A 27,417-nucleotide genomic window follows, 5' to 3' on the forward strand; every position below is an offset into this window, starting at 1 on the left:
CTCACACTACAAGTAGGATCAAGCCAGTTGCCAGTGATCTCTAGGTCAGAGCTGGTACTGTTTGTTCAGCTGACATAAATTAAACAGAAAATCAAAATGAAACTAGCAAATAGGTTATTTTCCTCTTTTGAGGAAGAAAGAAAATTTCTCAGTTAAGTCTTCACAATTGCCTCATTAAAACCTGGTCCTTCAGCTGTCTGTGAGTGGTCCCTCCATCCTATGGATGAAGCCTGCAAAGCCACCACCACCAGCCCTGAGTCTCAGCCTTGCCACTGTCTTTTTATTGAGGCTTTTGTCTGTGAACCTGATAGCTGTAACACAGAGTAACTTCATTCCCTTTATTTAAGGTAAGCTAAACAAATTACATCCGAGCAACAAGGTAGCAGTAGAGAGAGATAAAGGGGACAAAAAAGTAGTCCAAGAATTAGAAAAGATCTATTTCTTTTCTTATCAGCACATTCTCCTGCAGACTGAAAAAAAAAAACAAACCCAAACAGTCCATTAGCTTTTGAGCAACCTCATTTTTCTTTGCTTTCCAAATAAACCACTGCACCTACACTTCAGGGACTTCATCAGAAAGCATTTCATATCCAAGGTTATTTTCCCATCTTCTTATTAATCTTCCTTGCTCTCCTTTCCAGAATTTGGTCAAAAGGCCACATCCCAAATACTCCAAACCCCTCACATGCTCCCCTGACACACAGAGCAGGGGGGACTACACAGAAGAACCCACCTCACTGAGCCCTTGGCCTCCAGCGGCTCACGGGCAGCTCTGTGCTCCGCTCTGCTGCCAACCTCCGCCGTGAGCAGCCATCCATGGAGAGTTTTGGGGCAACACGCTGGGCTCTGCCGTGGCTCCCGGCTCACTAACCGCACTCGTTCTGAGTTGGCTTCAGAATCTGCCCCTTCCTGGCATTTGTCCTGCCCTGGAGCTGGTCAGCACTTCAGCAGGGACAACAGACATGGGGTAGGAGTGTGCCAACCCCCACAGACCCCAACAAACCAGCCTCCATCACTCCAAGACACAAACCACCTTTGATTTGAAGTTTACGTTGACATGCCATGCCTGACCTCTTCCACTTCATGATTGCTGATAGATTTAGCTCTGGTAGCTGACAGAGTGATGACCCTGCTTTGTAGGCTACCAACTGGCTACTAACTTCATCAGCTATCAATTATCTGATCCTGGAGATGCTAATTTTCTTGCAGATTTTCTTGCAGTTCTGGAAGAAATACTTGGCAGATCCATCAGAAACCCATGCATTTTACTCAATGTAGGGCATCACTCAAGACTGCCACTCTATAAGCCTCATACCTAAATCAACTCAAAACCTAGTCCTATACACTGTAGGGTGGATAATGTCACACTTGCCCCAATTAAGGAAAGGTCAAAGTGCTGGTCATTCCCTGAAAAGATGCTTAGAAACAGGAGAGCAACTAATCCTGGAGCACGTGGCTTAGAAGAAGCAGAGCCCATGGTACATCAGACCGTGCAAAGAGACTAAAAGGTAACACCACCTTGAAAGAGCCATCTGCCAAACAAGGATGACCCAGCTCCCACCTAAAGGCAAGGAATTTTGAAGACTGGCATTATGGATATTGCCCAAACGTCTGGCCCTCAAGACAGCTCAGTCTGTTCTTCATTGTCTGCAGGAGCGCTCTTCCAAGCTCACGGGAAGTGATAATGAATCACAGTTCCACCTGCTCTACACCATGGTGTTGGCGTATGTGCAGCACAGTTTCTAGGTAAATATGGCATCACAGAGAAGCATCTTGAAGCATTGGCTTTTAGGTTGCTATGATCAAATTTAATATAGAATGTGTTCCAGCTGGGAAAGAAATAGCTTTTTTTGGATTACAAACCACTCATGTTTTTCAAATATCAATTTCCTCTGAAGAATTAAGCCTATCATTCAAACTGAACTAGCAGTGGCAGCTCTCCCCTGAACAAGTGATGGGTAGGAGAGAGAAAAAGAGAGCTCATGCTCATTCAGGAATGTGGCAAAGCAGACTGTGTCGGGAGAAGATCAGGCTGGTGGGAACAGGTTAGCAATATTCTTATTATGCACTGGAAATAAAAAAGGTATTCAGCGTAAAAATGAATTGCTTGTCACAGTAACAGCCCTTCAGATAGTTACTTCCTTCAGTGGAAGGGTAGAGAAGATATATGATAAGCACCTATTGCCAATTGACTCTTAAGTATTTAATACTTGGCAGCAGCTCCCCAGTTTAATCCTCTTTTCCCCAGTTTCTCCAACCATCTTTCATCATTTAGCGATCCTCCAACAACAGGCACTATCCCGTCACTGCATGACTCCAAACCTCCTGGAGCTCAAATCAAACTCTTTCAATTTGAAAGTGTCATAGAGGAGAAGGCAGTTCGTCTGAGCCTCAGGAACACAATCCTTGATACAGGAGAGATAACTGCAAATCCACTTTCCACGTGTATCCGACCCGCTTCCCATCACACACAGATTCTATTGCAGGCAGACTAGGTCAGCTATGGAGAGCTCGGCAGAAAATCGGAAGCAATAATTGTTCAAACGCTCCTTTGGGAAACAGGTTTTCTCCTTTGTTTGGGCAACAGGGCGCAGATGTCAGTGAAGCAGAGGTGAACACTTCTGGCAAACATAGGTAATTTGGTAAGCAAGGAGTAATTCTGGGAGGAACAGTGCAAGAAGGTTAAGCAGAAGACAACAGCAGCGACACCAGTGGGGCAAAACACTGCCGGTCACTCCTCTTCTGGATGTTTGAATTTAATTTTAGACTGGTTAAAGGTAATCTGATTACATACTATTTATTGCTCCTTCACATACCTCCTCAAGGACTTGCATCATTTAATGTGAGGGGTCCCAACAGGCCTATTAAAACAAACACAGGCGTCCTACCTGCAACTATTATCCATGAACTCCGAGAGATATAGGTAGCAGTTAACGAGCAGAGACTACTAATTCATCTTAGAATTCAAAGGAGAGCCGCTTCGTTATAATAATCAGGAAGAAGGTGCCCTTCTGTCTTCCAGACACACTTCCCAAAAAGTGGCTGTGGCAGATGTGTTATGACAGCACAGGAGAAAGATGCAGCTTGTAACTCTAGATGGCATTTTTCCCTCAGCAGATAAGGTACGCTCTGGAGGGGCTTTGCAGAACAGACAGTGCCTTCTAGTTTGGGTTATAAAACTGCTCATCCCTGACGTGGTTTTATCTATAGTCCAGACAAGAACACATCACCTCCCATAGCATGTTCACAGAAACGATGTGGTCCTTAACACAAGCCCAGGTGCGAGCGCAGAATTTGGAGATACAGGGATGAAACTTCCCTTTGCCTCAAAATGAAGTTAATAGGATTAATTATGCTGTTTGGTATGCAACAGAATGGGAAGTGCTGGGCCTGGACACCTGCTACCAATCCAGACACTGCTAAGCATTCAAGTCAACAATGAAAGAATCGAAATACATTTTTATTTGTGAATGCAATGGGTCAGGAGAACGCAAATGGTTCACTACCATGTCTCAGCTGATGAGCAGGAACACATTAAGCCATGGTAAATCCATCACTTGGAACCATCTGTCCATATTCTTCCTTTTCTCTCCTATATTGTTAAAGTCACACCAGCAACACCCCAGCTGAAAGACTCCAAATGGTTTCCAGTATGTTCCCTGACAGGATTAGATATCAAAATCATCTTAACAAATTGGGAAAATAGTCTGAAATAACCAGGATGCAATTCAATAAGGACATAGAACGTATTTCACCCTGAGGGAAGAACAATGAACCACGGAGCACAAGGAATAAACGGTTAGACAGCGCTCTGCAGAAAACGATACGGAGGCTGCAGCAGATCACAAATTCAGCTGAAACGAACAATGTCGTAACGTTGTGAGAAGAAGCAAAGCCCACCCCAGGACGGGTAAACAGTGTGTGTCGCACGCAAGACGTGAAAGGGCTGTTGCACTCCACGCTGGCAAAGCCTCAGCCAGGACAGAGTCCACTTCGAGAAACGTTTGGCTCATCTGGAGACTTCAGAGGGGAGCAACGGCACCGAGGACACGGCCACAGAACGTGACCTACAATTAAAGCTGGAAAGGTCTGGGCTTGCTCAGTTTCAAAGGGAACTTGGCAAAATTTTGCCAAGACACAGAGAGATGCTGCAAGGAAGAAGATGGAAAACCATTCTCCGCATCCACAGGGGGAGGCCAAGAAGTCACAGTTTAACTTTCTGCAGGAAAGCAAGGTCAGACACCAGGACAAGCTTTAAAACTGTGAAGCACTGAAGCAGAATGCCTGCAGTGACTTTCCAGCATGGGGTAGCTTAGGGATGGCTTAAGAAGAGAAAGACTAAATGACCTCTCACTGTTCCTTTTTTTATTCTGTGATTACTCACTAAGAGGAACGAGAATTGCAGGTCTCCAAAAAGCCTCATGAAGATGCCCCTTGGAGATGCACCAAAACGATTCTGAGGGAAGGAAGTGCTACATAAAATGTTTTCTGATGGCTCGATTCCCTGCAAACCCCCAAAGCTACCTCAGTGACAGAGTACATCGCAGTTACAATTTTGGATGTACACAGAAGTCAGGAAATTAAAAATGCTGGTTCCCACAGCAACCAGGATGCAGCCTGCCAAGAGAGAAGGAATGTTCTAGCCTAGTCAAAAGGTGTTAATTTTGATGCCTGAAGACGACTTGCACTTCCAGATGCCTGAAGAAGGCCTCGCTGAAGTCAACGAAAGCTCTCTGCTCTCACGTACAGGAAAAACTTGATCCTCAGTTTCTTTGTTCCTGAAGTATCTGCTCTTGCTTGCAGAACACAGCACAGATTTCAGTTTGGGAATTAAGATGAGAGACAGGCAAATCAATGCTGCTGCGAAGACCATCGCCGGGAACGCTGTGATCTTGGACCACGCTACACTCTGGTACTCACATCATTTGTGCTTTCCCATCCTCCAGCTCTGCGAAGAAATGACATCCCTACGTAATCATGTATTCAGATAAGAGCACTGTGGCGAGAAATAGGCGTAACTTAGGTGTTCTTAATTGCATGTTTGTATCAGGGCAAGGATATTATGGGTATACTGAAACTGGTATGGAAACAACCTCTGCCTTTAGGACTTTCTCTCGAAACACCTTCATTTTCCTGCACTGACTTTTTTCTCCTTTTTTCTTTTGGGAGCTGCATATAAAGTACGTTAGGGTGCAGTAAATTTTTTGAGAATAAAACATCAGAAGAAGGATGAACAATTTTAGTTAAGTCCAAAAAAAAAATCCTCTCCGTTTTTCACACTGATGCCTCAAGCAAAGGCTAAGGGATTTTCTTGAACTTCCAAAAAACTCCCTCTAGAGACAAGAACAATCCTGAGAGGCTAAAAGAGAGTATTTTTAAAAAGTATAAAGGTCTTCAAATGACAAATGCCTACCATAATATTCTGAACACATAGATCCAACCTTGAAACCAGTGACAAATCTGAAAGTTGACGTCCTATGGGATGACGTTAAACCTATTGATTAAGTGAGATAAGAGACTTCTCTTGTCCCAAAAGGCAGCAGAGCTGGAAAAAAAAAAAAATCGGAAACAAGTACTTGGAGAAATTATAGAAAAGGAAATTCTGTAGCAGGAGCCATTTGAAATGCAATCTCCTGAAGGCGAAGAGAAAAATGTCAAATTCTAACACTAATCCAGATGAATATCCAATGAGATACATAACGAAGGTGGCGAGAAACTTCAGCGGCAGCACAAAAAAAAGATATGATAAAGCAGTTGAGCTCTGAATGTGAAATCTAACACAGCAAAGCCAGTTCTGAACCTACCTAATCTCTTCAGCAGTTTCAAGAGTGGAAAAGGAGTGAATTAAAAACAAAAAAGGTACGGAGGCTTTTTGCTACACAGTTATAGCTACCCATCTCCTCCGAATAAACAAGGAAAAGCTAAATATAGAGGGATAAAGATAAGAAAACCAGAAGTCTCGAGATATTTCCAACATAAAAAGGCATGGCTAAACGTACGTATTTTAAATATTTTTAACTTGCTCTGCTTTTTCACGTCGTTTCTGGTAGTGCATGTCAGCAGGTGGGTTTGTGTCTGCAGCAGAAGTCATGGACAGCGTCTGATTGCCAACGGTGGCGAGAAGACAAACAGCCCTCAACATTTCTGAAAGATATTCTGACTAAAGCCGAGGTATCTGCACAGTCAGGAGCTTCAAGTCGGGTATTCAACTCCGTGTACGCTGTGTTATTATCAAGCCAACACAGACGGGTGCCATTCAGATCCTTGGAGGGGATGCTGGATGTTAGTTCATGCCAGTTGGAAGTGCCAAACCTCCAACTCAGCTTTTGCTGCGGCGTTGCCACCGCCGCCTCCGTTATCCAGAGAAGAATCGGTGAGCAGTCCAACTACACCCACTCTCAGCTGGCTGCCTTTTAATCACACGCTCAATATCTCTGAAGATTAGACAATTATTTCCGCATAATTAGTGTCCGGAATGAGGCACAAACAACATCCATAACGGGGTGATTTAGAAAAAGAAAAAATTTTAAAAGAAGGAAAAAAAGCTTAAAGACAAGCTCACTGTATTTTGAAATACAGTCCCCAGAGTCTGAAAAAAGGAAAAAAAAAATAGTTACAACTTGGATTGCTCCTCTGTCTACATGGTAACGGGGCTGCTCACGCGTGGTGTGCTTCCTCCACACCGGTGCACGTTCTACTCCTCAGCATCTTGGAAAGAGGTCCCAAAGAACGCTCTCCAGTCACAACATCTCAACACAATTTTCCTTCTTTTTCTGCTTTCATTTGCTACTTTAATGGTTGTTTTTCTATTATTTTTTTTGTTTCCTTCTCCTCCCTTTTGCTGTGCAAAGCAGTTCTGACAAATCCCAAGACACTCTCCTACTTTTAGGCCTCATTAAACTCAAAATGCTGTTCAGGGTCAATAGAAAGTTCATGAAACTCAGGAGGAAGCCTGGGATGATTAATGGTTTTACACTGAGATAATGTGAAGTTTGCCCAGTTTCCTGCTCCAGACAGGCCCACTGTCCAGCCTTTGCAGCTGTCCTCCTATCCACAGCGCTAAACACAAACAGAGGGACGCTGGAACATTTGTGCTTTGCATCTTAGGCCAAAGCTGTTCTCCACTGAATTTTTCCAGTTTGCTTTCTTGTTTTCTAAGATGTAAATCTCAGCTGAGGGGAGATGAATCTATTCAGTTCAGATGAAATTTTTTCAAGAATTGCTGCCACTGTGGAGCGGATCAGGTCCGGCTCAGCCCCAGAACAAGGGCTTTGATAGCAGGGGTGGTTGGAGAAGACCCAAGGCCACTATATGTGACATTAACAGTTTTTTTTCTGTTTAAACTTTTTACCTGTCAGCTGAGCCGCTGTAATAAGCTTAAATCTCTCTGTGTGAGGTTTAGGGTTCAGTGGAGCCCTGATGCTCGAGCTAATGCGTAGAACGGCACGTTTGAAGGAAGGCACCAATCTCAGCGTGACCCAAGGCGAGAGCAGGGTGGGAATGATCTCCTGCAGTACTAATGACAATCCTGGTGTCTGGAAGGAGTGATCTTTGCCAGGTGGAAAGCAGGGGAAAAAAAAAAAAACATAACAGGGATAAATGTCAGCTCTAACATGAATTACACGATCAATCTCCGACGAGTTTGATATTTGGAGGATATCCTGATCCACTGCTTCCTGCTGACAGGAAATAAGTTTGTTGCTACAGCTTTCAGTGACAGCAAAGGCCAACGTCCACACAAAATGCTGTTCCTGAAAATAATATTCAAGTGGGTAACATCATACATAAAAGAAAAAAGATGATGATGTCAGGGAGCAACAGTGTTCCAGCAACACCTTCATTACAATATATTTTTCATTTTAAAGAGCACACGGAGCTGACTGTGTAATGTCATGTGCAACAGGCAGCAGGAATAATTCAGCACACAAATTCAGAGAGCAATTATTATTATTATTATTATTATTTTAATCACATAAAAGGACGCTCCAGGGTTTTGTAATTTTGTGATCACAGGGAAAGAGACTCAGAGGCAGAATAGAAAAGCTGCACCAAGTGATTGCACAATTGGAGGTTACTGTTTCTCTTCTGGTAGTTAGAATGTTGCTAAATTAATATTTTCATCCAATTACCTTTCCCATGTTAAATATTCATACATCAACTCCTCTTGCTTCTAATTGAGGTGGGCCCATTTCCTGCCTGCTTCATGGTTTCCTAGCTAAATCCCTGATGAAGGAAGCAGTTTGGAAAATGTTTGCATCAATAGGCAAGACTGGATGGTTGAAGGGACTAACTCTGAGACATGGAGCCTTCTGTATGCAACTGGGCCCAGGACCTGAGCTGGTGGTCAGAAACCACTCCAGCAGCTGTTAAAAGTTCCTGTGAAAGGAGCTTGGTGGTGTAAGTCCAGTGGAGAGACGTTACTTGAATTTCTGAATCCAGACCAGAGACTGGGCAGGTCACAGTGTCACAGTGCAGTGATAAAATCCTGCAGGATTGCACTGCATTTGCCAGGGAGATAAAACCTGAAAGTTTCTGAATCTCAGAACCATCAACTTGGTACTTTCTAGAGGCCTCTCTGTACATATTCATGTGGTCACTATTTTTCTTCCCCAGCCACTGCAATCCCCTTTTATCTTGGGGAGCCAAAATAGCACTATTTCCAGGCAACTGAGACCAATGACCTCCTGTCTTCAAAACAAACTGTCAGGACAGTTTAGGCCAAAGTCTGAGCCGAGTACACAAACACAGCCTAAGCCACCGCTGATTTTCCAAGAACCGTTATCCAGCCTGTGCAGATAGCCCTGTGTACTCTGTCACCAAGAAAGCAAACATGGAACAACACGGAGGGCCCTACACGAGGATGAAGTCGAAGTGCCTTACATCCTTTAGATCCAGCTGCTGTCAGATCTCTGCCACCCAGCTCTGGTGACCTGGCCGTGTCCTGGATGTGACAGTTGTCACATGGATTCACATCAGAAAGCTGCAGAGCCTCACAATGATGCACAAATTCGGCATATGCTGGGAAGCGATGGCTGTGACAAGGCAATTCATAGTTTTAGGCGTGACTTCAACTGGGGAGAGAGGAAAAAAGGGGGGAAATCTAGCTAAAGATTGCTATTTTTATAGCAAAATTAATATACTAATGTGCAGTTAGGTGGTGAAAAATTGCTGTCTAACAGCACAGCAAGGTTCCATGTTTACTTGCTGTCACTGATTTCAGAGCAAACTGGCTCAGGTTATAAGTCAAAGAAGGATTCTTCTGCTGCCAGCACTGCACACTTCAAGAGATATCTGAAAATCAGGCTTCTTACCTTATCATTGTTAAAAGACTCTGCAATCAAAATGTAACTGACAATTCAGCTGATGCATGAGCAGAAATAGATGCCAGCTCACTCTCCCATAGCTAGAGAAACTCTGTAAAGCTAACAGGATTTTAAAAACATTTTGTCAGAAAAATAAGTGGCTATGACAGACCCAGGGAGCGGGCAGAATAATAATTCAGCTATCTAATGCTGGATATCACAGTGACGGGTGCATTTCAAGTGCTGCGCTACATAATACGGTTCCCCTCTACGGCAGCCTCACTCCCAGAAATTCAACATGCTTTGCAAACATCAATTAATTTAATGCTCACCACACCGAAGACTGGAATGCTGAGATGCTGGGGTAAGAAGGGTTAAAATACCTAGATCAGCACTGGGAACAGAATATATACCGTGGATTTCTAGCCTTCACCCTTAGCCACAAGCCCAGCTGTGCCATTTTTCTTAAATAGTTCTCCTAAACAAGCATGTTTTGGGCCTGATTCTAACAGTGGCCAGATACTCTGAGCATCTTCCTTGAGTTAGCTTAAGTGCAGACAGAAATTTTGCAGATAATTCTGAAAACCCCGCAGTTGTGCAGTCATTCACATGGGAACCTTGTGGTGCAAGTTTTATTCTAACAGACAACATCCTTCCACCCTAGTAGCGTGCTTTGCCCATTTCCATGGCAGAATTTCCAGGGAAATAATCACACATCTGAAATGGCTGCAAGTTCTCAAGCATGTTGACCTCACTGGAGGGCATGAGATGGGATGTTTAGCATGGCACATCTTATCACAAGCATCACGGATGAATAAATAATGCTTATGAAAGAACCCCAGCTAGTGGGTTTAAGGAAACGGCTTTCAAGTTGCAATGATTATAAATGACAGCAATCAGAAGACTTCTGTACAAAGAAGCTATGTCTAGAACGTGGGAGAATCTTGATGAAATTGATGCCCTTGGAATAGGATTTGGGGAGCATCAATCACAAGTAGGAACGTAAGACCAAGCCACCAGATGAAAGTCCAAGGGAGTGGGAATGCTGCCATGCAGAGTAAGTAGCAGCGTAGCACTCGGCTGGTGGACAAGTCTGGTCTGATCTCTGGGTATGAAGTATGGAAACTGTACAGACACTCTGTCCCAGCTACGAGCTGCCACCTTCCAAGGCAGAGGAGAAAGGAGATTAAGTAGGGTGGAGATACAGGAGCTTTTCTGCCTGCGATTTTCCTGCCATCAGGGCAGACGTTGGGGAGGGATGCTAGCTCATGGCTGTGAAGAGAAGCAGAATGCTATGTAGGAGCAGAAGGTGAACATATTTCGTGTTTCTACTTTCGTGTTTATTTCGTGTTTCTACTTTGATTAGAGAGAATATTTGATAAAGAGCAGCTCCCCCGCTTCCCCCAGGGTGAGGCTGCTAAACTGAAGGCTAGGCTGCAAGTGAGCACCACATCCACAACAGGAAAATGTATCACCCTGCAAGAACTCAATTGCTTCTCATGCACACAAACATACTTGAAAATAGCCCGAAAGAGGTTCCTTCCCTCCCACAGGGAAGCAGCTGCAGAGAAATCTCAGCTTAATATTGACACCTCCAGCCTGGAGAGTACCCGATTTGCCTCCATTACATCTGTAGTTTGGAATAAAAAGATGCATGATGTGGCAGGAGGGGGAAGGGACAACAATGAAGGCAAACAGTGCCCTGTCCTAATTTCTAAAAGCCTCTGAAGACAAGAGGCAGAGAGGGCTGCAGCAACGGATTGCCTAATGTTTCCATTCTTTACCAGCCACAGTTAAAAGAAGGAAAAGCCTAGTAAGAGGCTGAAATGTACCATGTAGCTTTTCTGCAATTGTCTGCAAATCCTCGTGCTCCGGAGCATTTTCCTTGAAAGTGCTCACAGGCACACTACAAACAAGCGTAAGCACTGCCAATTGTTTTAGCATGATAAATGCATTTAAAAGCTTTCAATATTTTTGTCTGTTTACAGGCACGCTCCTTGAGGAATTTTGACAAGCTTGCCAGAATGGAAAAGTTGCAAAATGCTTAACTTAGTGCTGAAGTTAATACAAATTCTCAAGTCAGAAAGCTGGGTATTCTTGGGGCGTTGAAAGAAGGCGGCACAGGACGAACAAACCCAAATCCCCGCTCCTGACAAAGTGAGACTGCGCAAGAGCAGGGTGACTGCCATGAGGATGGAGCCAGGCTCTTCTCAGTGGCATCCAATGACAGGACAAGGGGAAATGGATATAAGCTGGAACATAGGAGATTCCGCTTAAACATGAGGAAGAACTTCTTCCCAGTAAGGGTAGCAGAACACTGGAGCAGGCTGCCCAGAGAGGTTGTGGAGTCTCCTTCTCTGGAGATGTTCCAAGCCCGCCTGGACGCGTTCTTCTGTGATCTGATCCAGGTGGTCCTGCTCCGGCAGGGGGATTGGACGAGATGATCCTTTGAGGTCCCTTCCAATCCCTGACATTCTTTGATTCTGTGTGTTTTGGCCATCCTGGAAGACACATGATGCTATTTCCACCTTCAAACACATCTCAGTTCCTCAAAGCTAAAGAGACCTCTGAGGGAGGCCTCTTCATACAAAGCACTCAATCTCTACATCTACTGTCTGAAAGATCACATTCATGTCATGTACCTGATGTAAAGAAGGCCTGGGACACCTAGAGAGGGCAAAACCAGGAATGGGAATGTTTCTTCATACTGTATTAGTTCAATTGCTTTGCCCTGAAGAAGTAAAGCTCACAGATAATTTGCTCCCTGAAGAACTCTATTCCACCCTAATCTGGGCAAGGGGACTCTGGGAGATAACGTCTATAAAACCAAGTCCTATGGAAAGAAGCTGAGAGACCTTTGTACAGCAAGTCTTCCCCAAGGAGGAGTGGGAAAGCGCTGCTAAAGCAGATTCTGCTGGCCTTCCTCCAACTTCTGCACCTTCCCACCATGGCACAACCCGCGCAGACGAGGCCAAACTCAGACAGAGTAAGCAGAGAAATGCGTTGAGTGAGTGCAAATGAGGAAAAAGACAATTTATAACCCAGAAAGTCAACGCGTATCCCACCAGAAAGGGCAGGGGAATAGCACTGAAATTATGTAAGTGGCTCACATAAAAAAAAGGTAATCTGCTAAAGAGTAAAATTATATAAGCCAGTAAGCACACAGTATAAAGAGCCTTTAATATTGATTCACTCACTCAATATTTCATGGAATTCACATCTTGCTCAACAGTGGAGAAACGAGAAAGAAAAATGTTCAGTTTGGTCAGGTCTTGACGTCTACAAGCTTAGACAAATAGCGGCATTGTCAGGTTTGGACCGACTTCATGTTTTAATAAAGACACTGGTTGGTTTTAGCACCGTTCTCAGACGCGTTTGGGGCCAGATCCGCACACAGAGGTGGTGATAGAGGCTGGGCACTCAGAGACGCCTGCAGGAATGAGATTGCCAGCAATGGAATACGAGTAGGTAACCCCTAGGAGCTGTGTTGAAAGCCTCATTTTGTAAAAACGGAAAGAGGAAAGAGATCAAAGCTCTTACAGATACCTCCCTGCATGGCAGAGAAAGGAACTGACATGGACACATGACCTTTAAAAATAGGCAACGAATTTGCACTAAAATTGATTCAGAACTCACCAAACATGTTACCGATGTGGCCGTTCTTAGACAGCGGTCGCAGTTCATTTTTTCCAAGTGCGTATTGTTTGTAGTTATCCCAGGCGAATTTCATCATCTGTAAAAAGAAAAACTGAATGAAAGCGCTTAACAGAACTGAAAGTTTTCTGAACTTCAGCTCTGGGAACGAACAGGAGTTTCCCATTCACAGCTAAACCCAGCAACCAACAGCCCATTGATTATAAAATCCATTTGCATTGAACGCTTATGAATGGGGCTGCATTCAACAGTTTGCTGAAGTCTCAAACTCATCATTCCCAGTGCAGAACTTGGGATTGGCACATCTCGGAAGTACCACAGTATCCAACACACTGAGAGTCCACTTCTCCCTGGGCTGTGCAAACCAAGTGAGAATTCTAGAAAGATGCCTCCATCTCTGAATTCCCCACCTTTTTCGAGCAGTATCAGTGTTTCAGAATGGTAACTAAAATGAGATAAAAATGTAAGGCTGCTATATCCCTAGATATAGGGATGTAACCTTCTGAGTTTTTGCATTTCTTTACGACAGCGATAATGAAACTCGATCAAAGTGCTAAACCACCCAGCACCTGCCCACCTGGCAGCAGTTGCACATCCAACTTTGGCAAAGCAGCACCCCCGAGGTGCTCAATATGCACTTAATACCGTGGTGAGCAAAGGAAGAAATTGGTCTTTCTTCAAGGGCTGTGCAGAAGTTTTCTTTCTATTTATTAACAGAATACTTTCATAAAGGAGAAAGGGAGGATCCATTACATTTTGATATCTTCCTATCAAAACTCAAAGTGCTTTCTTCAACAAGTCTTGCAGATGGGCTGGGTGATTTCTGAGTAACCCCTTCCAACTCAAACAATTCCTTTTGGGACATTTGAACTGTCCTGCCTGAGCTCAGCACATTAACCTTTCCCTGAGGACTGCAAGGCAGCGGGTTTGTGCAGGTTCCAACACACACACACACACACACACTCCAACACAGCTTTTTCTGTCCTCCTGCCCCTTTGGCTCCAGCTGGTAGGAAAAATTAAACCTACAAGTATCCTCTCTTCAGCTAGGAGAGACTAGGACTTGTCAGCTTCTAAAGGGTGCCTTAAATAAAGCTCCCTTTTATAATCCACACAGCCTGGCTCTGAGCAGTTTCAGCCCCAGCACTGCAGTGACCTGTACATTCTTTGATTCAATCCCTGGAAAAAAGTCAGATAACAAAGGGGAAGAAGGTGGCTTCAGAGAATCGACAATATTCTCCACCGCCGCTCAATAATGGCACGAGTCTTCTAAAACGCTTCACTCAAACAAGACATTTGAGAGAAAATGGCAGTTTAAAACAAACCATTCCTCCACAGAGTGCCCCTGGCTGGTGTCTGCAACAGCATTTACCGTGCTATTTCAGGATCGGAATAAGCAGGTTACTTTGGTCTGAAATTCCTACTGTCATTTCAGTTCTTACTTTCATCCTTCCCTCCAGCTGTGTGTTTCACAAACCCAACACTCTGGCAGTATCCTCCTTAATTCGCACACAAAACACCGCATCACCAGATTTCTCCCCCCTCTCCTTTTTAAACATCAAGCTTCCAAAGTAAAGTTGCACAGAGCTGGTCATATGGACGAGGATAAACATTTGCTGAACTGGTTGATAACATTCAGACTTCGACACCACCAGGAGAAGGAATGCTGGACAAACAAAGTCAATTTGGGTTTTCAAAACTCAGTGGGATGAATTAGTCACTGGAGCGCTCTGCTCTGAGGAAACTAAATAATGAAAAAAAAAAAAAAGAAACCCTCCACAAAACTCAAACATGCCCCAGTGAGGTGTCTTGGGGTGTTTGTTCTATTTTCGCTAGATCTCTGGGTTTTTTTCAGTGGCAGCATTATTCGAAATGGGAAGTTCTCGTTCTTCATTAATGTAACAAGGCAAATCTTTGAGGAACTCTGGACTCTCTGCCAGTACCGAGCAAATGCTTTTACGTCTCAGAGCTTGACCCTGAAGTTTAGTGCAGGAAAGATGGTGTTTCCATAAAGACAGCTTTCCCATAGTGAGCGAAAGGGCTCGTGCAGCAGAAAGGAAACAGCCAGGCGATCTATTCAGCTCATTTCTCTCCTAAATCAGAGCTGAGGAAGGACGACCCACCCTTCTGGCACAGAGAGCCTGGACACGGAGAGGATGTGGAAACGACTCTGTTTTGTTGCACAAAACTCCTAATGCTGTAATTCTGAATCAGCCTTATTTTAAGCTGAGTATGAAGTTTAAAGTTATTTCCTTCCCTCAACTTTAACCCCATCATTCCAGAAGGTTCAAAGTTTCTTCCTGAAAGCATGTGAGAAACCTGGGCATCTCTGCCACACTGGCACAGACAGCTCCCTGGGATCCATCCTGTCCATCACAGGCCAAAAAATTACCTTGGGTTTCCCTTCAACAGCCGCTTCTATCCTACAGGGAAATCTCCTTCTGCCTTCTCGCACGAGGAGGGACTGCGTGAGTCCTGCCGACAGACACCCCAAAGTGACTCACTTCTTACAGGACTCCCAAGTGCTGTTTGAATAAATATGTTTATTCTTAATTTGCCTATGCAACCATTTAAGCTGCATTTGTCACGGCGTTGCAAAAAGTTCCACTACAAAATGGTTTTGTGGGCTGTGCTGACTGCAGTGTCTTAAACTCTCCTTCTCTGTTCTGTCCTGAGCTGATTATCAGGCAGACAGAGGATGGATGAGATTGGATATGCTGCCTCGTTGTAGTAAAGGCTTGTCAGTTTTCCTTTACGTGAACCAAATTTTGCTCACTGCTTTTAAACCCTGTGTATTTGGGAGGCAAGATGCATAACGTGGTACCCTTCCATTTTCCAAGATCAAGCTTTCCTCTCTCTAACGATGGGTCCAAAAGCAGCAACTGGAAAAGTTTAAAAGCCAAAAGCATCTGTGCCATTCTGCCTATTCTGGCTTTCTGCAGCTGTCCTTCCAATCCAAATTTAGCAGTTAACTTCCTAACCACTAAAGAGATTCATCAAGTTTCTAAAAGCGGGGACTCCACATTTATATACCCTACGGAGGACTGAGATGGAGCTTCCAGAAGCTTTCTCTGACAGAGGTTCCAAACGCTGGGCTGCAGCAGAAGGGGATGGAGCTGAGAGGTGCAAAATGGGAACATGCATAGCGAGATGTTTAAGTCCACTTTCTGATGAGACACCGACGTTAGAAGCGAGTATTTTATGCCATTCTAGTCATGACAGATCACAATACGTCAGCATTAACATTATGCCATCTTAGATTTGAAAAATGGCACCAGAACCACAAAAATTATGGAAATAGATTCATAATTTTATATTTTGTTCCCACCAGTGTGCCATCTGCCATCTAATAGACAATTATCTATTTGGCCCTGAAATTCTAATCACCCTGGCTTTCAGCTGATTTATAGTGGAGACTTCCACATTTATAATTGAGTTTGTCGGATTGCTCTCTTTTCTATAATCTGTAAGTCATTTTTTACTTTCGAGAGTTTCAGTTACCCAGCTAGATGATTATATATTTAAATCACTACAAGAATCTAAACTGATTTCTGAAAACCCACGCTACCACTTCCATCATTTAGGCCATTACCTTTCCTTGTGCTTTGCTCCACCCAAACCCGAAAAAGATGCTGCTCTCAAGCCCAGGTGTGTTTCACAGGGGCAGCAGCCTTGCAGAGCCCGGCGCCGAGACCGAAGCCCTGCACCGAGCTGTTTGCTGGTTCAGGGACTTCAACAACATCTTTGCAGGTTCACAACACTGCAGGGTTTAGATTACACAAAAAAAATAAACGTAGAACAAGGCTAGGTCAAAACTGCTTTCAGGGCATTTTTTTATTTAACGTATGGAAATATTTTTATTTCGAAGTCAGCTTTACAAATACTCTCCTTTAAAATACAGGGCCAAACACTAAGTGCTTGTGTCCCTTCAAATACTGCAGCATGAAATCATACAAGTATTTAATATTTTCTCTGATGCCCGGAATTTCTCCATCAGCTAAGCCTAACAAGAACACCACAACGGCACCTACACCGCCACCACAGCTTTGCCCATTCTCTCATTTCTCTTTGCTCTTGACATCTCTTAACTCAGCAAGAACTCTTATGTTTTCCGAGGTCAAATATGCCAAATAACATTAAAAAAAAAATCATCATTCTGGATGTAGTAACTGCAAGCATCAAAGTTGATAACGCTCCCTCTCCGCACACGCTACACTACGGGAGGGCACCGCTGCCCCTCGGTCCGGCAGTGCCTTTATGATGCCACCCAAGCTGTAACAGGAGATACTGAACAGCTGGGATTTACAATTTCTGCCCTGTGTACTACAGTCTTGATTTTCAGAGTGCCATCACTTTACTGATTTTCAGGGAACCTGAGGTTACGGAAAAATCAGACTCCAGTGGAAAGGTATTCGGGAAGAATTCAGAACAAAAAGGCACATAGCAAGTTCTGCGATTCAGGTAATGAAGAATCAGGGCTCAGGATAAAAACCTGACCAAGGAAGAGTTTTCACCCTGAAGATATGCGCAAATCTGATGTTAAACTTGAATATATGTAGTAACTAAACCACTGAAAATCCCTGGGTTTATGTACTTGCAAAAAGCAGAGAGATGAGGGGACAAAAAAAAGAAAAAAAATCCCCCACACTATCACTTGCCCTCCTTTTGTTACCAGGGAAGATTTCAAAATGCAGAGCATTCCCAAACAGCTATTTGATTAGTTTTATCCATCTAGGCTGGGATAATTAGTAAATGCTTAAAAGATGAAATCTAAATATACCAACCAATCAGCCCCTTTCAAGAACTTCCAAGGAACATTACACAAAGCCATTATCTTCACAAGATAACCACTTTCGTGGCTCTTTAGCCTCCATTCTTCAACTCCCCTCCAAATATTTAACTATTAAGCTATCTTAGAAATTCCCAGTTTGGGTTTTCAAAAAAAAAACACCAAACACAAAAACCCCACAAATCAAAACACACACACAAAAAAAAGGAGGGTGGTGGGTGTAATTTCAAAAATTTCTGTCCCTATTGTATTTCTTATTTGTTTTTTCCCACTTCAAATTATCAGACAGGTTTCTCTTCCTCTCTCTGCAGTTGGAGGAAGATCAGTTGTCATATCAGTTTCAAAACTAGGACCTGTTCTTTCCCATCTCCAACCTTCCTGCTACCCCAAAATAGCCCTGTTCTAGTTTGGATTTTTAACCTGTAATATAATGCCATATATTTTCCCCAGCTGTGTAAAAAATAATTTGCCACATGACAAGATGCAGAGGAAAAAAAGAACCAACTGTCAGTCTTGCAGGCAGAAGACAAAGTCTGCCTGAACACACCAGGATAAGCCATTTACATTTGGAATAATGGATGGTATTTTTTCTAATCAGACTTGCATACACTTGTATAATTCAGGATTGACTGCGGGAAAGGTAATGAAACAGTACCATGTTTATTATCTGTTGCTGTTTTTAATATTATCACACCAAGATATAAATATCCATACAAACACTCTGGCAGAATGTTATTAAAAGGCCAGAATTTATTTGAAAATCTTTAATATAAAGCTGAGCAACTTCTCAGGCTACCTCTTTGGGACGCTGTCCTTAGAAATGTTTTTATGTTAATAGCAAAATAATAACAAAAAAAGCTGTGTGTTAACTCCAGTGGACTGAAAGGTTCCATTTAGGCAGACACTAATATCCACAGGCTTTTCCTTCATGGGTTTAAAAGCCTGTAACTCGCAGAACAGATAGTGCTTCAGCACACGAGAGACGTTACCAAGCAACCCACAGAAACGGACACCAACATTGATAATCCATTCTAAAGTAATTACATTTTATAATTAAAGATTACTGTAAATCCAATAGATCCCAACAGGAACTTGAGCAATTTAGAGACACGCCAGCTAACCCGCCTGTTTTACAGCATCCATGTTAGCGTCCGTCTTTGAATAAAACATTAAGGGAACTGCAGAGATTTCCATTTAACAGGCCTTCAAACAACTGATAACCATTCCAGAGCCTCACCTTGGTTAAGTGTTAATCTAAACTCACCTCATTTCTCCACCTTTATTTAAAGCACCATTCTTCTTCTATCTGATGGTAAAGGGGTGACTGCACATAAAACCCGAGACTGTTACTACCAAAGGAAAGCCCTGGCAAAACCAAGTGAACACAACTTCATCGACTCCACCACGACAAGGTATTTCCTCTCTGCTTTCCTCTCCTGACCCTTCTCATACACCTGCTGGGCAACTTCCACTCCTGTGTGCCTCCGCTCATCCACCCGCAGCACAGACCCCGTCCTCTTCTTCTGAGAGCACGGGGCAGAATAAAGAGAAAGAACCAAAGTGTACTGAACAGCACACAACTGAGGTCACTCGGTGAATTCGTGGTCAATATTCTTCCACCCGATGATCCTGCAGACCCAGAATCATTTTGCAGGAGATGGCAGTAGCAGACACCGGGTCAAAACCCAATGCCTGTCTACATGCGCCTGGCATCGCTGATGATGCGATATGGCAGCAACGAGGGCGGGTACCTGGGCAAGGTCCTCGACTCAGGAGAGTATAAATTATTCTGAATCCACACGGTAACATCTCTCTTAGTCAAAGAGGTGGTCTGTGCGAGCCAACGCAGGGATTACACGCACAACTGTAATGATAACAATACCACAAGACTGATTCCTGTCGCAAACTCACTTCCTCAAAAGCAAATTTCTGCAAACACACCCTTTGGAATGATGCCCAAAGCTCAGGCAAGCCTCAGCTCTTTGACAACTGCCTTTGCCACTCTTCTGCTCAATTTTTCCTTAAACAGAAGATAAAGGTTCATGTTGCCATACCCCAAGCACCGGTCCGAGTACACAACTCTTCCCATGTGCTCTGGCTCTTTATAACGGATTCCAAAACAAATTTCAAACCTTGTCAGCCTACTGACTGTAAATACATCGGCTGATTGTTTAGTCTTAGATGGCAGATAGATACTGTGAATTACCTGCTACATGTCGCTTTATCTAGGAGTAAATATAACAGTAATTCAAGCAACAGGTGAGTGCGGCTTTGCTTCAGATTTTTCTGGCAAACTCTCGGCAGCTTGTTTTGAAACTTGCATGGGTGGGTTTTTTATTACATCAGTTACTACCACAGCTCACTCACTCTTGCACAACAGCCAAAGACACAGCAGACCATTGCTCAGAAAACCGATCTCCGTCATTGGAAGCAATGCAGGAATTCTTTATGAAGTTAGAAGAAATCACCTTCCATCACGCAGCCACAAGGCACCTTGCAGCAAGGTGCAACAACAATAAAACAAGTTTCGACTTCTACTTGCTGTTCCCAGAAAGACAGGCCAGCTGAGTAAAGGAGATCTATTCAGCTCAGATTTGCAGAGGTAAGCACTCTCGGCCCACCACAATCAGGAAAAAAGTAGGACTAGAAGCCTGATTTGCACTGGTGGAACAGGAGAAAAAAAAAAAAGCAGAGTAGTCCAAGGTCATTAGTGACAAGGACAGAAATAGAACTCAAGAGTCTTCCTGACTCACTGCCCCTGCTAGGAAAGCTGAATGGGAGAAAGAACAGCTCAAAACACAATTAAACTAACTCCTAATTAAATTCCTAATGCAACTAGATTTAACCGTGTCAAGAGGGGAAAAAAAATCCTGTGATAGGGCTATCTCAGGCATTAAGACCCAGCTGGATCCAGCTGCATCTAAATCAGGAAACATGTCAGCAAGAGCAGTTGATTTTGCAGTTAGTTCCTTAATGAGATGCTAGACTGTAAGAGGACGACAATGGTTTTGAGAACAAATTTACAAGTCTAGACCAAAGCACAGGGTGATTTAGTAGAGAGATGAGAAAAGCTGTAGTCTCATCTCGTTCACTTCCCAGAATCAAAGCTCGTGGACAATTCTAATAGAAATAAAAGGTATTGGTGTTCTCGGGCACCCTAATGCTGTCAGCTTCATGTCTCCTCCAAGCCTCTATAACTGATCAAACATACCGTATTCCAGAGCACGACCGAAGCCGACGCTGTACAACAAGGCCAGCAACAAAAACGATGAAGATTCTTCTGGTCCTGAGCTTGTTACCTCTAACTGCTGATCACACGCTTGCTGTCACAAGGTTTAGAGAAGTTGTACCAAAAGGCAACGCATGATGTCCAGTTTGCACCTGGCAGTCTTGGCCAGAGGAACTGACCCTGTTAAATCTGAGGGGTGATTTCTTCCCTAGATGGATACTCAAAAGGTAATTTGGCATGTTGCAAAAAAAAAAACAACCCTGGAGTCAGTGTCAAAGAGCAAATCTAACTATAGCGTGTGTGATACAGATGAAAGTGAAGATGTTGTGCCAGCAAACATACAGCAAGCAAATAGCAAGACACAGGAAAGATGAAACAATGAAGAGAGGACACTTCGAGGAAGCTGAGCTTAAATCCATAGGAATAATGATGATCTCCCTTGTTATTACTACAGAATGAAGGCAGAAGTAGCTCTTTGAGTAACATCTCTAAGTATGAGGAAATTGGAAAAGAAATTTAAGGTCATTACGAACCATTGGGTTGTTTGGGGATTTTTTTTGATATGGTGCAGAATTTGAACTCGTTTACTGCTTCCATGCATTGAGATTTTCCACCCAAAAGAGATTTCTTAAATGGAAATTTCTTAATTTCTTAAATACCTGTAGCACTTAAACTTAAAAGTGCTTTCAAAGCAGGAGATATCAGAATGTGTTCAAGTAACAACTGAAGACACGAAATCAATCTATTTTTGTAAAACATAAGAATACTAGACAATAATATTCTAATATTAGAATACTAGATACTTAAGAGTATTAAAATATACCTATGAACTACAACACACTGTGCTGTACTTTACCACGATGCTAGTCTCAGGAATTATTGTATGTGCTGCACCATGGAAGCAAAAAGGTGCCATATAGCCACACACACGCATCTACAGACTTTCATGCACAAAGAGGCATATCAAGCAAATATTTTCCCCAACACTACTGCCATGTCACAAATCATTACCTTTACATTCTAATGTAATGGTTCACTTCACAAGATTACCTCTGCTAACAAAGTTGCATATTAGGAGATGTCTGTCAAACACACAACAACTCTTTCTACAGCCACTGCCAGGGGTTGCATGCACAAAGGGTGGCACACGGACCCGGAAAGCAATATGCTTTGTGCGACACTATTATTTGGATTTTTCAAGTCCTTTTAACTCTAGGTTGGACAGTCTGGTAATGGCTTTTCTTAGTGACTACTATTTCATTCCGGCATGCTTTGAGGAAAGAAAGTGGAAAAAAATTACTTACCTAGTAATTGTGCTTCTTCAAATGTCACCTCAGAGACCCTCTCCTGAGTTTTGTGCCTGCAGCAGAAATCATGCAGGAAATTCCCCTAGCTCTTAAGATTTTGGGCACTGTGACATACCTATAAGCTGCCTTGAGGGCTCTTACATTTCAGCTACATCCCTTCAAGCATGTACAGCACATGGTCTTCGTAAATCCCTAATTACACACAGACTACAAACTCTCCTTAAAAGCGACCAACATTCCAGGTGAATGATGTACAATGACCAGTCAAACATCCAGGCCAGAATCCATCAGCTCCTCACTGTAATACCCCCGTGTTAAAAGAGAAGGTGGATGGAAACAAAAACACTAAGCAAGATTGTTTTTCCAGACCTGCATTATGACAAGGTTAAGTAATTTTCTCTTTCCCTAATGATACCATCTGCACAGGACTCTCATTTCTGGAGAGCTGGAGCCCAAGGGGATGCTCTAAAAGAAGTTGTAGCAATAACTAACCAAGAATGGGCAGACTGAAAGGAAAAAAATATTATGGGGACATTTTTCATTTCTTTTTCAAGGAAAATAATAAAAAAAAAAAGAAAAAAAAGGTCTCTAGAACCTATTAGGCCTACCTGTTTGACAGCCTGCGGGACAGACATCAAATAGATCAATTACAAAAAGAAACAAAACAGAGAAGATATGAGGTTTTGTATTCCTAGGCCCTGGATGTGGGACCAGGGCACGAATACTCCATGGGTATGGAAGCGAAAGACTAAACAGGGGCCAGAGTCTCTGTGCATAAATCTGCCACGGAGCCGTCCAGAGGGAACTAACTGAAGGCCTCCTCGCTCAGAGCAGAAATCTCCTGACGGTCACCACGAAGCAGTTATGGAAATCATGATGCACCGCAAGGCAGGGCTCTGTGCAAGGCTCTGAAGCCAGCACAGCTGAAGAGCTCCAGCTCAGCCAAAGAAACATTTCCAAAGCTTTTTCAGATATAAAAAGTGAAGACCACTCTCACAATCAGCTGTATCCTCTTTCGGGAAAGAGGAGATTTCTCAGCCTGGGACGCAGCACGATGCTTTGGAACACAAGCGATGCCGAGAGCGCTGCTAAGTCAGCGTAGGGAGCCAGGTGGATAAACCGAGCCGATCCACACCGCAGCTCGAGGTAGAACCTCGGCTAATGACAACCTGAACGGGCCTCTGACAGGCCTTTAAATCTGGAAAAGGGAATCACAGCTTTGAACAGGACCCGTACTGTAAGATGTGAAGGGAGTCCCTTCACCTCGGAAGGAAAACTTAGCACAGTTACAGGTTTGCTCAGCAGCTCAATATACACGTCTCACTCTTTCTATTTCAGGACCACGCATCTGATCTGTCTCTTTCCTCCCAGCACCAGCAAAGCGTGAATTGCTTGTGACACATGGATGGCTCAAGGGCCCAAAAAGCAGTCATAAGCAGATGGGATAACTGAAGGAAGGAAAGAAAGAAAGAAAAAAAAATTAAATATAGGCCAAGAGCTACCCTGTATTGCGTCTGTTTTGTACTGTGAGAATGGACTTTGGGAGCAGAAGAAACATCTGTTTGGAAACTGTTTTTGTCTCAGTCTGAATGCTGGAACAGGAGAAAAGAGGGAGGCCGAGAACTGCCAGCACACCTCGTGCTTTATCTCACACTTGGATGGCTTAACAGGAGAGATCTGGGAGGATGAGTTTAGTTTAATGATTTCTTGCTGGTTCACCTGCTGCCCATCTGTCTTTGCAGTCCTTGCTCGGAGGGACGGATTGGAGCATCGCTGTCCTCTCCCCTTTCAAGAGTTGCTTGTGATCTGAACTTCTGAAGAGAGGAACAGAGCAATTCTCAAGCATTAAGTAGTCAGCAGAGATTAGCCCAATAATTTATCAAAGGTAATAGCTAATAACAGACACAAGAAACTTGCTCACAGCCTTCCTAGAGCCTCATGTCAGAATTGTCACCTTATAAAAGTGTTATAAGGAATTCTTGGAACACAGTAGCAAATTTATTAGCCAGAGGCTGATAAACTCTTCCAAGAGTCCCTCCGTCAACAATAAATCATACAAATCAGGTTGCAAATACTGGATCTTTAATAAAAATGAAGTTAGTGGAGTGGATGTTAGAACAACATTAGAATTCAGCTGGCAGGACGAAGGGGACTCGCTTTCATTTAGCCTGACCTCCCCTCACGAGAGGGACCAGGGCTTGGCCCTGGCATCATTCCAGCCCTGCACCAGACAGTCATCATGCAACAATGATTAATGAACTGCTGAAAGAACGAAGCAAGAAATGGAAAGTTAGGAGACTTGGGAAATAAACTAGAGAAAAGAACCACAAAGATTCATAAAAATTGGAGACAGAAGGCACCTCCTAGGTCACAGACTCCATGCCCCTGCCAATGTAGAAGTGGCTCCCACAGTCCTGTGCTGGCCACGCTTCTTTTCAAGACCTAAAGAACAAGCTTCCACTCTGTTCCACTTAGCAAATTTCACCCTAATATTCAAGTTAAAACTGTATTTCTTTAGGTCTTCGAAATCCAGAAATGAAGAAACCAGAAGACAGCTGTCTACTGCTTTATCCTACAGCAGCCAGGGAGTTGTCTTTCAGAAATCAATCTTCTGAATTATTCTACTGTGCAGCCACTGATGAGAGTGGGCAGATCCACATCCAGCAGCGACAATGTTCTGGTTGTTGGAGAGCTCACTAACACGCAGAACAAACGTCTGATGGATAAGATAATCAAATACAACTATGATGTTTCAGGACTGAAGAATTCTAACACAGTATCAGTATTGGAGGAAGGTCTTCAAGAAAGCCAGAACATCACCAGAAATCAGCCAAGGATTTGTTTGGGTTCACCTAGCGTAACGCTGAACTACCAACATAAATATCTGTCCTTCCTAGATAACTCCAGAGGAAAACGGAGGCTCAGATGGAAGAAGAGCCAGAAACATCCACATTTCCACTAGAAGCATTTTATTTGTGAGCTGGGCTGCTAACCCAGACAGCAGGAGGGTTTCAGGATGGATGAAATGTGATTACATGATAATTATCTTTTTTACTTTGCAAAGTACATGGTTATGCACTTTCTTTACTGCCCAGGGAAATCATGTTAACACAATTAGAGCAAGAAGTCTGCTTTAAACACGGTTTGCTCGGACGTTACTAACATGGTTCCAGTTCTCAGTACAGAGAGTCTTCAGAGCCATCTTGCTCCATAAATCAGTGGGAGATCTGTCACTGACTTCCTCTGAAGCGAGTACCAGCTCTTAAAGAAGAGACGTTCTCTGGGACGCACAGAACATATAGCTTCACTGTATATCATCACCCTGTGCAAGTGCTTTTGGCACCATGAGATGCTGTAGAATTTCTAAATCTCTTGCATTTATTATTCTTTGCAGCCTTACTCTTAGCATATCGTTCTACCCACTAATAAACTCAGAGAGAGAAATATAACAGCAGCTCTATGGCCATGCAATAGAAGTGTTGGAGGCCAGATTAGAACTAATGAGATCCTGGCTCCCACTCAATCACAACCATCAGAACAATTAGCTCAAATAAGCCCGAGAACTCTTTTCTGCTCAGCTGTCGTCTGCCCATCCTCCCCAGTAACTTCTGAGCTGGAAAACTTCAATTGGGTTTGACAGAGGGTAAAGGTCAGAAAGGAACTGAAGTTCAGTGCAAATTGTCAGCAGGCTGGAGGAGAGCCCCACGGAGCGCCCTGCTAAGGGCAGGGGAGCAGCACATGCTCCTGCTCTGCTCGGCCACAGCCCGCTGGGCAGCGGGCAGCTGTGGGTGCCAAGCACCCAGAGCAGGATCATTGCCTCTGCCCCACACACACCAGGGGGAACACTGAGAAGAGCAACAGGCACCACTGGGCAGGGTTGGGTGACACAGGAGGAACTACAAACACAAGGATGGGGAATGTCACTGCATGAGAGGGATCTAAGGATGTATGGGGGTTTCAGCACACAAGACTACTATTCCTAGAAAGCCAGGCTCCACTACCTTTCTGCTAAGGGAAGAACTAAGTTTTAAGAGCACACTTTCCCTTTTCAAACACCGTTGAGATCTCTCCTTTGATTCTAGCACGCAGCAGATACACACACAAGGGACTCTGCAGCTTTGCTGTCAAGATAAGTAGATGCCAAAGGGAAGCACTAAAGTCACTTCAGTTTAGTGCAACCTCTAGTCATTACTTACACTCCAGTGTCCTCCCAGGGAATGCTGAAGGGCCTGTGAGGAAATAGTTTTGCTGCATATTAGCTTGCTGGATTAGGGATTTTAAAAAAATGTGCCCATTTTACAGAGATGCATACTAGATCCATACCGTGACATGATGAATCTGCCATCAGGAACAGAACTCAGGACCAAGTGTCCTGTTCTAATTAACAGTAGGTGCTCTGCCTCCTTTAGTAAGGGTACAAATGAGTAACATCCCTTTCCCACAAATAGAGGATGTTTATTATCCAGTCCTTCAGTGTTCCCACTGTGCTCTCTCTCCTACAATGGTTTGGGTCCATCATGCACAATACACTCGCATTATGCACGGATCACTGACACCACTGCCCATGACAGCTTCGCTGGAGCCCTTCCAAAATATTGTGTCATATGATGAACTGAAGCGCCAAGGGGATACGCAGTAAAAGACAGCAATCATGGGAGCGTGTTCACTCCTCATGCCAAATCCATTCACGGCATTCAGTGGAAACTACTTTTTGGGGAATGTAAATTTAGACTCTTTCCAAAGTATAAAAATTAGAATGCTCCAAGCACAATATTTCCTCTTCCCACCAATGAAGTGAATACTCTTTCCTGCTTTCTCCTTCTGACAGCTTCATGTCAGTTTTAGATTCAGAACTAAATGACAGACCGATCTAAGATACATTCTCCTTTCCCCCGTCTCCCATCTAAAACCTCAATCGTTTTAAATACTTAAAACATATTAAAAAACATCAAAACCTAATGATAAACAATCTAAACAATAATAGACCAAAACAAACATGATTGATTAGCATCATCTGGTAAAGCCTTGCATACAGATCCAAAGGAAAGAATGTTAGACACACACACACAAAAAAAAAACCAAAACAAACAACTTTCTCCCATTAAGGGGTAGATTTAATCATTGATTAAAAAGTTAA

The 27,417-nt window shown here is 43.5% G+C and overlaps 1 protein-coding gene across 1 annotated transcript in view; it reads right to left on the reverse strand.

The window, feature by feature from the left end:
- Nucleotides 1-27,417, reverse strand: part of MAN1C1 (mannosidase alpha class 1C member 1) — a 66,823-nt gene that overhangs the window by 32,827 nt on the left and 6,579 nt on the right. Inside the window, exon 3 of the mRNA XM_086625946.1 lies at nucleotides 12,939-13,035. Coding sequence (XP_086482072.1) covers nucleotides 12,939-13,035 — 97 coding nt within the window. The remainder of the gene's footprint in view (nucleotides 1-12,938; nucleotides 13,036-27,417) is intronic.

Source organism: Tauraco erythrolophus, chromosome 24 (genome assembly GCF_009769465.1).
Source record: "Tauraco erythrolophus isolate bTauEry1 chromosome 24, bTauEry1.pri, whole genome shotgun sequence".
NCBI lineage: Eukaryota > Metazoa > Chordata > Aves > Musophagiformes > Musophagidae > Tauraco > Tauraco erythrolophus.